Below are 12,898 nucleotides of genomic sequence, written 5' to 3'. Positions count from 1 at the left end.
ACCCTTACCTTAGCCCATGTATTTTTTCATAGACAAATGACTTGAAATTGCAAACGTTAGCCAGGCAACTCTGTTCACCATAGCGTCCAAGGGGAAGATGTCAGTGCAACATATTGAAGAATGCCACAGTGCACGGAACATAGTGTCACAGCAGAGCTCCGTGTCCATCAAGAAACAGGTGGGGAGAGAGCCGCAGATGTACCAGGAAATTCCATTGGACATTATATCTAAGGATGTGTTTATGAGGTTTTCAAAAATAAAGCTCTTGTGAAAGTGTACCCCTGTCAAAAAAAAATTCATAACATGTATATTCAAGTTCATAGGTTTGATATTTATATACTGGTTTAAAATAGCCCTGTGAGAAATGCATAGTAAAGTTAAAAAGTAAAAAGTTCATAGAACTAAAATTCATAGAGAAGTTCAGACTATTTCATCCAGAAAGAACTCTGGTTAGCTAGCTCATTTAATGTAAACTGTTTTGACCCTGCCACTGGAGCGGTGATCTCCCTTGCAGCGGAGACAGGGGTTGGAGGGGCATTCGGGTGGTAGGCAGACTGATCCGTCCAAAGCTGCCTCCGTGACGGCCAAGAGGGCCATGCCTCCCAGTCAGGGCCCTCCTGGTCAGGCGAGTGCCCTGAAAAGGGGGCTAGAAATCTGGCAGGAGCCAGGGCTTGTACTCAAGCATGAGATCTTGATAATAAGAATTGACTTGCCTCTTTTCCTCTTCCACATCAAAAAAAAAGGTCCTCTGGTCTCGTCGTTCTGTCAGGGAGGTATCAAGTGAGGCCAGTCCCATATGTTGTATTTCACACAAATCTTAAATGTAGACAAAGAGTTAATATAGACTGATATTTTTCTTATGATGAATTCTTCAGGGTCATCATTCCAATTTTATTTTATTTATACAACATAAGTTACAATTTACATTCTCTGAAGACACTTTACAGAACCCAGAGACTGAAACTGCCAGTGCAAATGATAAGGTCACGGTGGCAAGGAAAAGAAACCTTGAGCATAACCTGAAACTTAATATGGAGAGGGGTGTTCAGCTTTTTTCTTAAAGCAGTACAACTAAGGGATGTCTGTGAAGGTTCTCAGTCATCCGGGTCATGGTTTATATCCAGGAGGTAACTGGACTTGTAGAGATTAGAGAAGATGTTTCTCTAAGCTCCCTAGCCATCCATAGCTTTTTTAGTTCTAACAGACTGGTGGGACGTTGAGGTTTAAATAGGAAACTCTGTGGGTAAAACCCATCAGAAACTTGCTTGACTAGTTTCTGCAGGAACCAGAAAATGGTGCAACTAATTTTCCATTCAACAGTTGGATACTTACCTGTCGTGAAGATCTCAAAAGGCTACAGGTTAAAAATAAAAAAAAACCCATCTCAATCCTGCTGGACATGGGAAGCCACTGGAGTGAGTGGAGAATGGGGGATATGCACTCATGTTTGTGCACTCCGGGATTTTGGATGTATTGGAGCCTCTGCAGACTCTTGCTATGGATCCTGATAAGAAGTGCACTACAGTAGTCCAGTCTGGAGGAGGACAAAGGCATCAATCAGCCTTTAAGCATCAGAGAGGGAGAGAAATGGGCAATTCAAAGTTGAGTTGGGGCTCTATTTTTATTGCTGATGAGAGAGGGATACTGGACCCAGAGAAGGTGATGCTGGTCATGGATTATGATTGGGTCTGGTGAGGGGTGCTGTTGCGTAGTAAGGGGTTAAGTATGGCCTTGAGTCTGTTGTGTGACACTCTAAAAAACAGATAGTATGTAACTCTTGTTATCTCACCATATAAGGAGTTGTTTTCCACTTTGCTGAAGCTTGCTCACAGATTAGGATACATCACACTCTGATATTTCACACATTAAAAAACAAGTTAAAGCCGGCTTTGGCTACACATGAGAAACTACTGATACATGAAAGGTCGCTCCTCCTTTTGTCTACGGACAGCCGAGTTAGAGCAAAACCACTGTGTATGCTTAGATCAGGGCTTTTTGTCCCTCTCCTACCGTTAAGGTGGTTAGACTGAAGTCTCAGCACTGAATCAATACCTATTCTCTATGTGCAAAATAAATAACTCAAACATGAGAAATTGCGCGTGATTTGTGTATAGCTGGACTACCCTTTCCAAAATGTACAAAGATTCTGGGCTGAAGGACAGGAAAATATCCTCCTGCGACTGTGCCAACCAAGATGGCTTCTGTTCAGAGCTGTTGAGTTGGGGGAAATTGTGCTCCATCCATACCTCTAAGTGGTGAGTTTTGACAGCGATGTCGATGGTGATGAGAGTGGAGTAATAAATAAATAATAAATGCTAGTCAGTGTGATTGGGTTTCGTATATACTTTTGTATGTTGAGGCTTGGGTCCAGGTGCCCCGGACAGTCCAAGGAGGTCAAACTATCCCCACTGATGTCCTCCTGAGTGAACTTGATGTTGCTTTCCATTGCATTAATGTGTTGTGTGAAAGATTCCACCTCCTCTGTCTTGATCTTAACCCACGTGCCGTTCACATACCTTAACCAATGGGTGGGTGTGGATCCTGTGAAGGTGTTGAAGGTTTCCTGTCTCTACCTGCTCCATGTAGATTGGCCAGAAACGGTGACACTGGGTATGATCAGTGACACTGGTGACCCCATCACACCACTGTGTTCTTGCCTGTAGAATCCTCCATTAAACTGGACAAAGGTGGTGGTTAGGCACAGGTCAAGTAACATGCAGACTTGTTCTGGGGTGAGATTGGTTCTGCCAGGAAACCTTAACAATAAATAAGTATCCAGCCATCAACATGTCAAGCAAGTTTCTGATGGTTTTACCCACCTACTCAAGTGAGCACAGATTTAAATGCCTTTTGGATAACTAAGGGATGGTTCCTGAAGCCCAACTGGTAACTGAAGGCTCAACCTCCCATTCTACATTTGAAATTGTGATAACATTTTTTATGTCATTGTTGATATTTAGAGGGCAGCCCAGTGGTGGATTCGAGTCTAGCTCAGGCCTTTATGGGTGGAGTTTGCATGTTTTCCCTGTGTCTGCATGGGTTTTCTCCAAAGACATTCTCATTAGGCTGATTGGTGACTCTAAATTGACCCTAGGTGTAAATGTGAATGGTTGTTTGTCTCTGTGTTAGCCCTGCGATGGACTGGCGACCTGTCCAGGGTGTACCCTGCATCTTGCCCGATGACAGCTGGGATAGGCTCCAGCAAACAGATATTTAGGAGGGAGTTTTCTCTAATAAGGTTACACACTATAAGACTACAGGTTGGAAAGGGGATTGAATGCAGTGAGAAGTGTGAATATTTGTCTACAGCTCACAAAAAGACATATAGGAGTTGTGTCCAAATGCAAATCCAGGGTAGAGAGGTTCAGTGAAGGTGGAGTGGAAGGTGTGAAGAGGAAACAGTTTGTCATTGAAAACTTCGTAGAAGGAGATGGTTCCAGCAGAGTAGTTCACATCTACTGCTACTCTGCTAGATGCAGAGGTAGAATAGAATGGAAGCTCTGTCATTTCCTTGTTGTGCCAGACAGAGTAACCACTGTGAGAGCACTGCAGACTCCAGGACTGACTGTTCCTCCCAAACCAAGAATCTTCATCATTTTCGCTGCCTTTGATTGTTTCTCCCTCTGAAGTCACTGCTATCAGGACCTCTCCATTCCACACAACCTCCCAGTAACAGCGATCAGACACTGCATCTCTACACAGAATGTGAGAGTGGTACAAGGTCTCTGGAAGGGTGTGAAATGAGCCAGATACCTGCTGGTGTTCTCTGCTTGTGCCCAGTGTGAATTTACGGATATCTGAAAATAGTACATGTATTTGTTATTATGTTTATTTCCATGTCAAAAACTGAATGGTTTGTATTTTTTGTACACTGAAATTACTACAAGGACTTAATTATTCTGGTGAATCAAACACACACTTACACTTTCTTGGACCAGGGTTCATCCTCTGCTCTCCACCATGGTCCACCCTGGAGAAAGAAGCAGCCAAACCACAATGTTATTCTATCTATAATTGTGAAAGATGTTCATCTATGAACATTCCCTCTGAAGCTTTTTCCATCCTATATGAATTCTATCACTGTTTAAAATAAAGAAATGTTATGTGTTCATACTTGAGTGTGTCCAGTCTCCAGTGTGGATTCTCTTTTATATCAGACAGCAGCTTCACTCCTGAGTCTCCTAGATGATTGTAGCTCAAGTCCAGTTCTCTCAGATGGGAGGGGTTAGAGTTCAGAGCCGAGGCCAGAAAAGAACAGCCCTCCTTAGTGATCTGACAACCTGACAAACTACACAGACATAAACAGTAAGCCACAGCATGTATGTGTGCATAACTTTAAACACTGAACAAAGCATGATTAGATCAGCATTTAAACAGATAAACTACTGACTCCTGACCTGAGAGTTTCCAGTAGACAGTGTGGACTCCTAAGTCCATCAGAAAGAATCTTCACTCCTGAATCCTTCAGGTCGTTATCGCTCAGGTCCAACTCTCTCAGACAAGAGGATTGGGAGCTGAGAACCGAGGCTAGAGCTTCACAGCTTCTCTCTGACAGGTTACAATCACTCAACCTGAAACGTGGTAGGTAAGGGGACATCATATTTTTACACATTGTTCCACAGAAAAGAAATCACAACTTCACGGCCACTGATAGGACAAGTAAATAATATTTAAACCATCTTGTGACAATTCAGTGTTCTGCTGGGAAACTGCTGAGTGGCCCCCCCACCCCATAACAATGACAATCCTTGATGGTAGCAGCCATCCCGAGCAGAATATAGCCTGACACAGGCACACACACACACACAAACAGTTTAGGAACAACTTAAAAAAGTGAAAGGTTGTATTGTTAAATGTTAAATTTTGTAATTGTAGATTTAAAAGTGTTATCTGTAAAAAGGTAAACATCCTGTAGCTAAAGTAACTTTATATTGCATACTCTTTCACTTACATAGCTCTTTTGGAGGCTTTGATGACTGGAAGCATCCTGACCAAAGCATCGTCTGAAGCAGAAAATTTCTTCAGGTTGAACTCGTCCAGATCTTCTTCTGATGACAGTAGCGTAAAGACCAGAGCTGACCATTGAGCAGGAGAGAGATTCTTTCTGGTGAGTCTTCCTGAACTCAAGAACTGTTGGATCTCCTCTGTTAGTGATTCATCCTTCAGTTCATTCAGACAGTGGAACAAATTAAGGCTTCTCTCTGGAGGGAGATCCTCACTGATCTTGTTCCTGATGTACATCACTGTTTTTATGGTGGTGTTTTGTCTGTTTCCTCTCTCTTTCACCAGGCCATGTAGAAGACTCTGAGTGGTTTGGACTGAAAGACCCAGGAGGAAGCGCAGGAACAGATCCAGGTGTCCATTTGGACTCTGCAAGGCCTCGTCCACAGCACGTCGGTGGAGAAGATCTAGGTCGGGTTTGTCAAACAATCGGTTCCAGAGGGACGATTTTTGTGATTCTTCCATCAGAGGGACACCATGATTAATGAATGTCAAATGAACATAGAGAGCAGCCAGAAACTCCTGAACACTCAGATGGATGAAGCAGAACACCTTGTCCTGGTACAGGCCTCTCTCCTCTTTAAAGATCTGTGTGAACACTCCTGAGTACACTGAGGCTGCTCTGGTATCAATGCCACACTCTGTCAGGTCTGATTCATAGAAGATCAGGTTTCCTTTCTGCAGCTGATCAAAAGCCAGTTTTCCCAGAGACTCAATCATCTTTCTGCTCTTTTTAGTCCAGAGTGGATCTGTCCCAGTTCCTCCATCATACTTGACCTTATTCACTTTGGCCTGAACCACCAGGAAGTGGATGTACATCTCAGTCAGGGTCTTGGGCAGCTCTCCTCCCTCTCTGGTTTCCAACACATCCTCCAGAACTGTAGCAGTGATCCAGCAGAAGACTGGGATGTGACACATGATGTGGAGGCTCCGTGATGACTTGATGTGGGGAATGATGCTGCTGGCCTGCTCCTCATCTTTGAATCTCCTCCTGAAGTACTCCTCCTTCTGGGGGTCAGTGAACCCTCTGACCTCTGTCACCATGTCAACACACTCAGGAGGGATCTGATTGGCTGCTGCAGGTCGTGTGGTTATCCAGAGGCGAGCAGAGGGAAGCAGTTTCCCCCTGATGAGGTTGGTCAGCAGCACATTCACTGAGGTGGACTCTGTAACATCAGTCAGGATCTCAGTGTTGTGGAAGTCCAGAGGAAGTCGACACTCATCCAGACCGTCAAAGATGAACACAACCTGGAACTCTTCAAAGCTGCAGATTCCTGCTTCTTTAGTTTCAGTGAAGAAGTGATGAACAAGTTCCACCAAGCTGAACTTTCTCTTTTTCACCACATTCAGCTCTCTGAAAGTGAATGGAAATATGAAGAGGATGTCCTGGTTGGCTTTGTCTTCAGCCCAGTCCAGAGTGAACTTTTGTGTTAGGACTGTTTTTCCAATGCCAGCCACTCCCTTTGTCATCACTGTTCTGATTGGTTCATTACTGTGAGCTGATGGTTTAAAGATGTTTTCACATTTGATTTTATTTTCCAGTTCATCTGTTTTCCTGGAAGCTGCTTCAATCTGTCTGACCTCATGTTCATCATTGACCTCTGAGGATTCTCCCTCTGTGATGTAAAGTTCTGTGTAGATCTGATTCAGAACAGATGGGTTTCCTGCTTTAGCAATCCCCTCAAACACACACTGGAACTTCTTCTTTAGATTTGACTTGAGTTTACGCTGGCACAGTCCAGAAGAAGTTCCTGAACACACAAATAACATTTGTTATTAATGAAGGATTAAATAAAGTTTAAATGTTATAGCAATGTATACCTGTTGAGTAGTGAACATATAAGGGGACAGACATAGGGGAAGTGGAGGTGCATGGAATAAAGAGAGGTAAATAAAGTGAACTATAGATGTCTCCCATCTTGAACTATCTACAGACTGCCTGACATGTTACATGGTTGTCAGAAGCGGTGTGATCGATCGCGTCTCACTCAGAAGAAATTGTCGAGTTGCAGTAAATAAATAAATATATAAACACGACCCACGAATTGCAGTTGGTGCTGAGCTACGTTCATGCTAGGCTGCAGTTAGAAACTGAATGCAGTTAATAGCTGGTTAGACAGACGGTGAGGGAGCATGTGGGAACGGGACGTTAAGAGACAACGCAGTGAAGCCTTGTAGCACCCTATAATGCAATAATTTCCTTAAAATGCAATAACGCCTGAAAATGTAAGAAAATTTGCACTTAACTCGATCGAAAATGTAATAAAACCCAATGATGTAATAACTTCACCAACAATGTAATAAAATAACCTGACTGATATTGTCAGTCTGACATTGACATTTTTACCAGCATCAATACCTTCAGATTTATGTAGGATACCAGAAAAGGAAAACTTTTCCTTGAACCTTGAGACATTGCATACTCATTTACCAAGTGATCATATAAAGGGAGAAAGCTTCAGTGTCGCTGGACATATTTTCAGCTAGCCACCACTGAAAGAGACCCTGATCGTGTTCTCCTTTGCAGGCCCTCAAGTAGCCAGAGTGCCGGCATCCGAGATTAATTCGCATATCAAAAGCGAAACTAGTGGCTTTATGATGGAAAAACTGATATACAGTCCCCTTGTTTTTGTTTCTCACTGAAGACGTTGGGTTTAAGATCAAAAGATGAGTATGAGACAAGAATTCAGAATGGCAGCTTTTATTTGCTGGTGTTTACATCTAGCTATGTTAAGCAACTTAGAATATATCAACGTTTGTGTTATTACAATATCAGTCAGGCTATTTTATTACATTATCGATGAAGTTATTACATTATGGGGTTTTCAATTTTCAATTTTCAATTAAGGTAATTGCAATTTTTTTTACATTTTCAGGCATTACATTTTCAAGAAATTACTACACTATAGGGCGCTACACACAAATCATACAATATTTAAGTGTTACTGCTGCAGTTTACCCCTCTGTTGTGTTCAACTCTGAAACATGAGTACACATAACCCAGCTGTAAATTGCTCCCACTCTGATATTAAAAGGAAACTGACCATTGACTTCCTGTTTCGCAGACTAAACAGAAAGTCTTTGAGATGCAGAAAAGAGTCACCAGGTTTGGGAGAAGCCATGGCTTGGAGTAAGAAGAGTGTTGTGTATTGTTGTCCAAAGTCCTTACTTACAGCCTTAGCATGTTGCTTATCATGGGCAAGTGTACTAGACAAACAATTGAACGAGAATGCACTTTGACCCATTAGACTCTCACCCATTAGATTTTGACTGTTTTAGCTCTGACATATTAGACCTCCATTAGGTGTAACACATCTACAGTGAACCTCTCTCGTTATTGGACTTTGACCATCAAATTGATAGAACTGTGGACAATTAATCCAAAGGACAGTCTCTATTCTTTTGTTTTGTTTGAATGACACAACTGTGTTTATTGTGAAACCTTGTTGTTAACTAAAGTTACAGTTAACCGAATAACTTTGTTGTTCTATTGTTTATTGCACTATTAACTTAGCTCCTAACAAACCAAGAGCGAGGTGTACTTACGTATCTATGAGTGGATTACGTACAGGATATTTTCAGGATACTAAAATTAATCAGCCAAAGCCGTTAAATGCCTCTTACTACTTTGCAGAGAATCAGCCAGTTCCTCTTGCTTTATTTTCCTCATGTAGTGCAGAGTGATGTTCAGCAAAGCCTCTGTGAATTTGCTCTTCTGCACTTTCTCTTCACCATCCACCTCCTCAGTTTTCTTCTGGCTCTTTAATGTTTCTGGATCTGCACTCAGAAGATGCTGGAAATTCTTCAACTCCTCCGTCACAAAGCTGACAATGTTCTCTTTAAGAATCTGGAACAACATATAAATATAATTGTTTATTTGCAGCTAAAACTGTAAATTTGAATTTGAATCATGCAAGTACTATTTCTTTTTCTTTGTTTGTTTTTTTTGTTTTACCAGAACACATAAACCAGTTATAGTTATAAATTGAATGTGGGCTTAATGTGAAAACTCTCTGCTTTAGTTCAAAGGTATTCAAATCCAAGTTTGCTGGAATGTGTAGGAATTGCACAAAAATCTGTATGATCAAGGTCATTATCTAAATCTACCATGAATAAAAGGCTTCACAAAACCAAATGCAGCAGGATCATAACAAAGCACAAAGGCCGTAAGCCCCAGCAATAGAAGATCTAAATTATACAAAACAAAAACAAAAAACTGAGCATTTCTGGAACAGCTTGTTTGATGAAACTCAAAGCAACCTGTGTTAGAATGACAGGACGCTAAAAGTTTGGAAATAGACTGGAATGACTCATGAGTTGTCAGAGGGAGAACATGCAAACGTCACACTGAAAGGCCCTGGCCACCAGTGTGTGCAAAGCCAGAATCTTTGTCAACAGTTAACAGGTTAATTTTATCTACAGGTTAACAGTGTTAACCACTACACCATCTTGTTGATCCACCCATATCCTGCAGTGGCAGTCAGATTGATCAGTGTCATGAGATCTTCAACTATCACCTCTGGAAGAGCTTCTCATGATCCTGGGGAGGTTAGGGACACTGATTCTGAGTGGGCCCTGTTCAAATCCTCCATTGCAGAAGCAGTTAGTGGGAGTTATGGTCAGAAGGTCAACGGTGCCTGTTGTGGCAGCAACCTTCCAACCCACTAGTGGACATCAGTGGTGAGGAAAGATGTTAAGCTGCAGAAGGAGGGCCTGGTCTGCCCAGGGGACTTCTGGGCTTAGTTAGGTTAGGGGGAAAACTATCGAGCCGTACTGGTGGTGTTGGGCAGTGGAAAGAGTGCTTAGAAGATCGGGTAAACCTTTAGAACCCTGACTCCATGTCCTTGAATGGTTGAAGTTAGGTTCCTTTAAAGTGTGACTTGGCTTGGCCTTAGAGATAGGCTCAGACATCTAAAAGAAGCTTGGAATGGAACCACCAATGGGCCAACTGAGGTAGACTCAAAACTGGCTGTAGGGATTATATATCCCATCTGGTCTAGTGGATACCCCACAGCCACCCAGGGAAAAACTGGAATGGGTTGCTGGAGAGAGTGACATCTTGGATCCCTTACTTAGCTGCTTACATGACCTGACCTCGGATAAGATGAAGAAATGGATGGATGGATGGATGGATGGATGGATGGATGGATGGATGGATGGATGGATGGATGGAGGGATGGATGGAGGGATGGAGGGATGGAGGGATGGCAGACACCTGATCTCTAACTGATCATGCTACTTTTCTCCTGGCAGACAGGAGCCCAGAAACAACAGCTGGAGACAGCTGTAGTACAGGTCAGCTGTAGTACCACAAAGGAGCAAATGCACCCATCTACGATGTCTATAGTTTACACACTTCAACCAGTCAGTGATTGCAAAGGATTTTCTACAAAGTACTATACTAAGTATTATTTGTTAAGTATTCATTTTTTTTAATGTTTTTATGTAAAAACTGGGTTTGTATATGGACACACCGTAAATATAGAGTCCAGGTTTGTTGGTTGCTCCAGTTTGGGATCCTCTGAAAACTCCTGAACTCTGTGGACAAAAAACAACAGATAACATCATTATAAAATGACAGCTAGAACAAATGTGGTGGCCTGTCCTGGTGAATACTGATACATACATAAAACAATTCAATACATCAGCGGATTTTCACAGAAATGCAGAGAGTACAGAAAGAGAACCCAACCAAACAAATGAAAGTGAAGTATTAACTCATCAGGTGAGAGGTGGGGTACACGTTAGACAGGTCGCCAGTCTATCTCAGGGCAAACACCAAGACAAACAACCATTCACACTCAAACCTCACACCTAGGGTCAACTGAGAATCCCCAATCAACAAGCATGTCTTTGGAGGTCGGAGGAAACTGGAGTACCCAGAGAAAACTAACACAGACACAAGGAGAACATGCAAACTCCACTCAGGGAGGCCTGAGCTGGACTCAAACCTGGACTTTCAGGGCTGCATCAAGAGTCTGTTACTCTTCACAATAATGACACACAATTGTGTTGCCCCACTAACCACATTATAAAGTGCGCAGATGAGATATTGAATTTAGTCTGACGGTTGGTTGATGGTTAGAGGGTGGAAGTTGTTGTTATGTTTTAGAGGAAAGAAGAGTCTCAAGAGCAGATGCTAATAGCTATGCCAATATCTAGCATGGCAGCACTGCATTTCAGCAGATTGCATAAATATATATAAATAGACTTATAAAACCAAACCATGTAAATGTCAATCATCGTTATGCTCTTAGTGATCAATTGGCTGAGGTCTTTCTGTGTGGAGTTTCTATGTTCTCACTGTGTTTGCTTTGTTTCCTCTCACATAGACATGACTGCTAGCTTAAAGTGAGTAAGAATGGTGACTCTCTGACAACAAGAAAACATATCCACTTACTTAGTTTCTGAAGTATTTTGACCTTGAAAATCAATCTGTTGATGCATGGACGCATCACCCAATGACTCACAGCTGGGTGGAGAGTCCATCCTCTCCTCTTTCTCTGGCCTTCAACACAACACATTACTCATTATTCATACTTATTCTATGTTTTTAAAACCTCAATATACTATACATATTATACTGGCATTTAAATACATGCTTATTTGTGTTTCTTTCTGATGTTACTTCATGCTGGATGCCCCTGTCTGAACCAATCGTGATAACTAAAATACGCCTAAACTAATCATGTTGACTTACTTAGCATCAGAAGAATGTCGTCCTTTAAAATTAAGAGGGTCAGACATGGACTTGCCACTCCTCACGGACATACCACTGGGCGGATGAGTTTCTGTCCTCTCCTTCTTTTCCGGCCTTGAACACAACACATGAGGATGTTTGATTGTTAATGATGAAACTGAAATCATTTGAGTATTGGACTTTATTGTGAAGAACATTGAAGAACATTGAACAGTTACAGTCCCTGGATGCATTTCGTCATATTATCTTATTTGATGTTTGTGTAAATTCTGTCGAGTTATGGTCAAAATTATGTTACTGAGGTCACAGTGACCTTCAACCATCAAATTCTAGTCACTTCATCCTTTCATCCAACTGAATGTTTGTCCCATATTTGAAGAGATTCCCTCAAGATAATGAACCAGATGTAGGAGAAGACAGAAAAATGAAAAATAAAAAGTTTATGCCTTTTGACTTACTTGGTTTCAGAAGAACGTTGCTCTTTAAATTCAATAGGGTCACGCATGGATGCATCACTCTTCATGGACGCACAGCTGGATGTAGGAGAATCCATCCTCTCCTGTTTCTCTCCCCTTCAACACAACACATCCAGATGTTTTACTTTTCCTCATGAGACTAGAGAGACTCTGAACTCTGACATGAAGAACAGTTGTGGATTAGGATCCAGATCTCACCTGTGAGCTCTGGTTTGGTCGTCATATTCCTCACATGGATCTGGTTTAGAGGCAGAGAGTCCCTCCTCTCTGTCCTCACTCTGATCCATAACAAACCTTCACACAAACACAACACATCATTACACACTAATGGATGGATGCCAAACTCATCACCTGATCTAGAGGATCTCAGTGAGGTTTAAACAAACTAAACAGAACACTGGACCCAATGAAGTTATTTCTTGAGAAAAAAATAGGTTTAACTGGTTTATGTTCAAGAAGAACTGAGTATGTCTCACGTCATCAAACTAAACAAAGTAACAGAGACATAGGAGGAGGAGTTTGTAGTCAGATATTATTCACCAGTTCTGTCTGTTTTTACTCTTTCAAATCATTTAGAAAAACATTCTCTTATTTTTGAATGCATAGTAATGTTGTGCATACAGTTGGTCCCTGGATAAATGACTCATCACTGAATACAACCCTAACATACTGCACATATTTGTTACGCTTCAGTGTTTTCTTTCCTCTGTGATTCTCTTCC

At 41.8% G+C, this 12,898-nt stretch overlaps 1 protein-coding gene across 1 annotated transcript in view; it reads right to left on the bottom strand.

The window, feature by feature from the left end:
• The window catches only part of LOC124999447, a 33,310-nt gene that overhangs the window by 15,305 nt on the left and 5,107 nt on the right, over positions 1 to 12,898 (bottom strand). Inside the window, 11 exon segments of the mRNA XM_047574365.1 lie at positions 3,308 to 3,797; positions 3,924 to 3,970; positions 4,115 to 4,288; positions 4,398 to 4,571; positions 4,952 to 6,752; positions 8,626 to 8,848; positions 10,476 to 10,539; positions 11,402 to 11,509; positions 11,702 to 11,815; positions 12,160 to 12,273; positions 12,376 to 12,471. Coding sequence (XP_047430321.1) covers positions 3,308 to 3,797; positions 3,924 to 3,970; positions 4,115 to 4,288; positions 4,398 to 4,571; positions 4,952 to 6,752; positions 8,626 to 8,848; positions 10,476 to 10,539; positions 11,402 to 11,509; positions 11,702 to 11,815; positions 12,160 to 12,273; positions 12,376 to 12,464 — 3,398 coding nt within the window. The 5' untranslated portion in view covers positions 12,465 to 12,471.

This window comes from Mugil cephalus, chromosome 21, assembly GCF_022458985.1.
Source record: "Mugil cephalus isolate CIBA_MC_2020 chromosome 21, CIBA_Mcephalus_1.1, whole genome shotgun sequence".
Taxonomy (NCBI): domain Eukaryota; kingdom Metazoa; phylum Chordata; class Actinopteri; order Mugiliformes; family Mugilidae; genus Mugil; species Mugil cephalus.
This window is presented reverse-complemented; position numbering and strand designations above follow the sequence as displayed.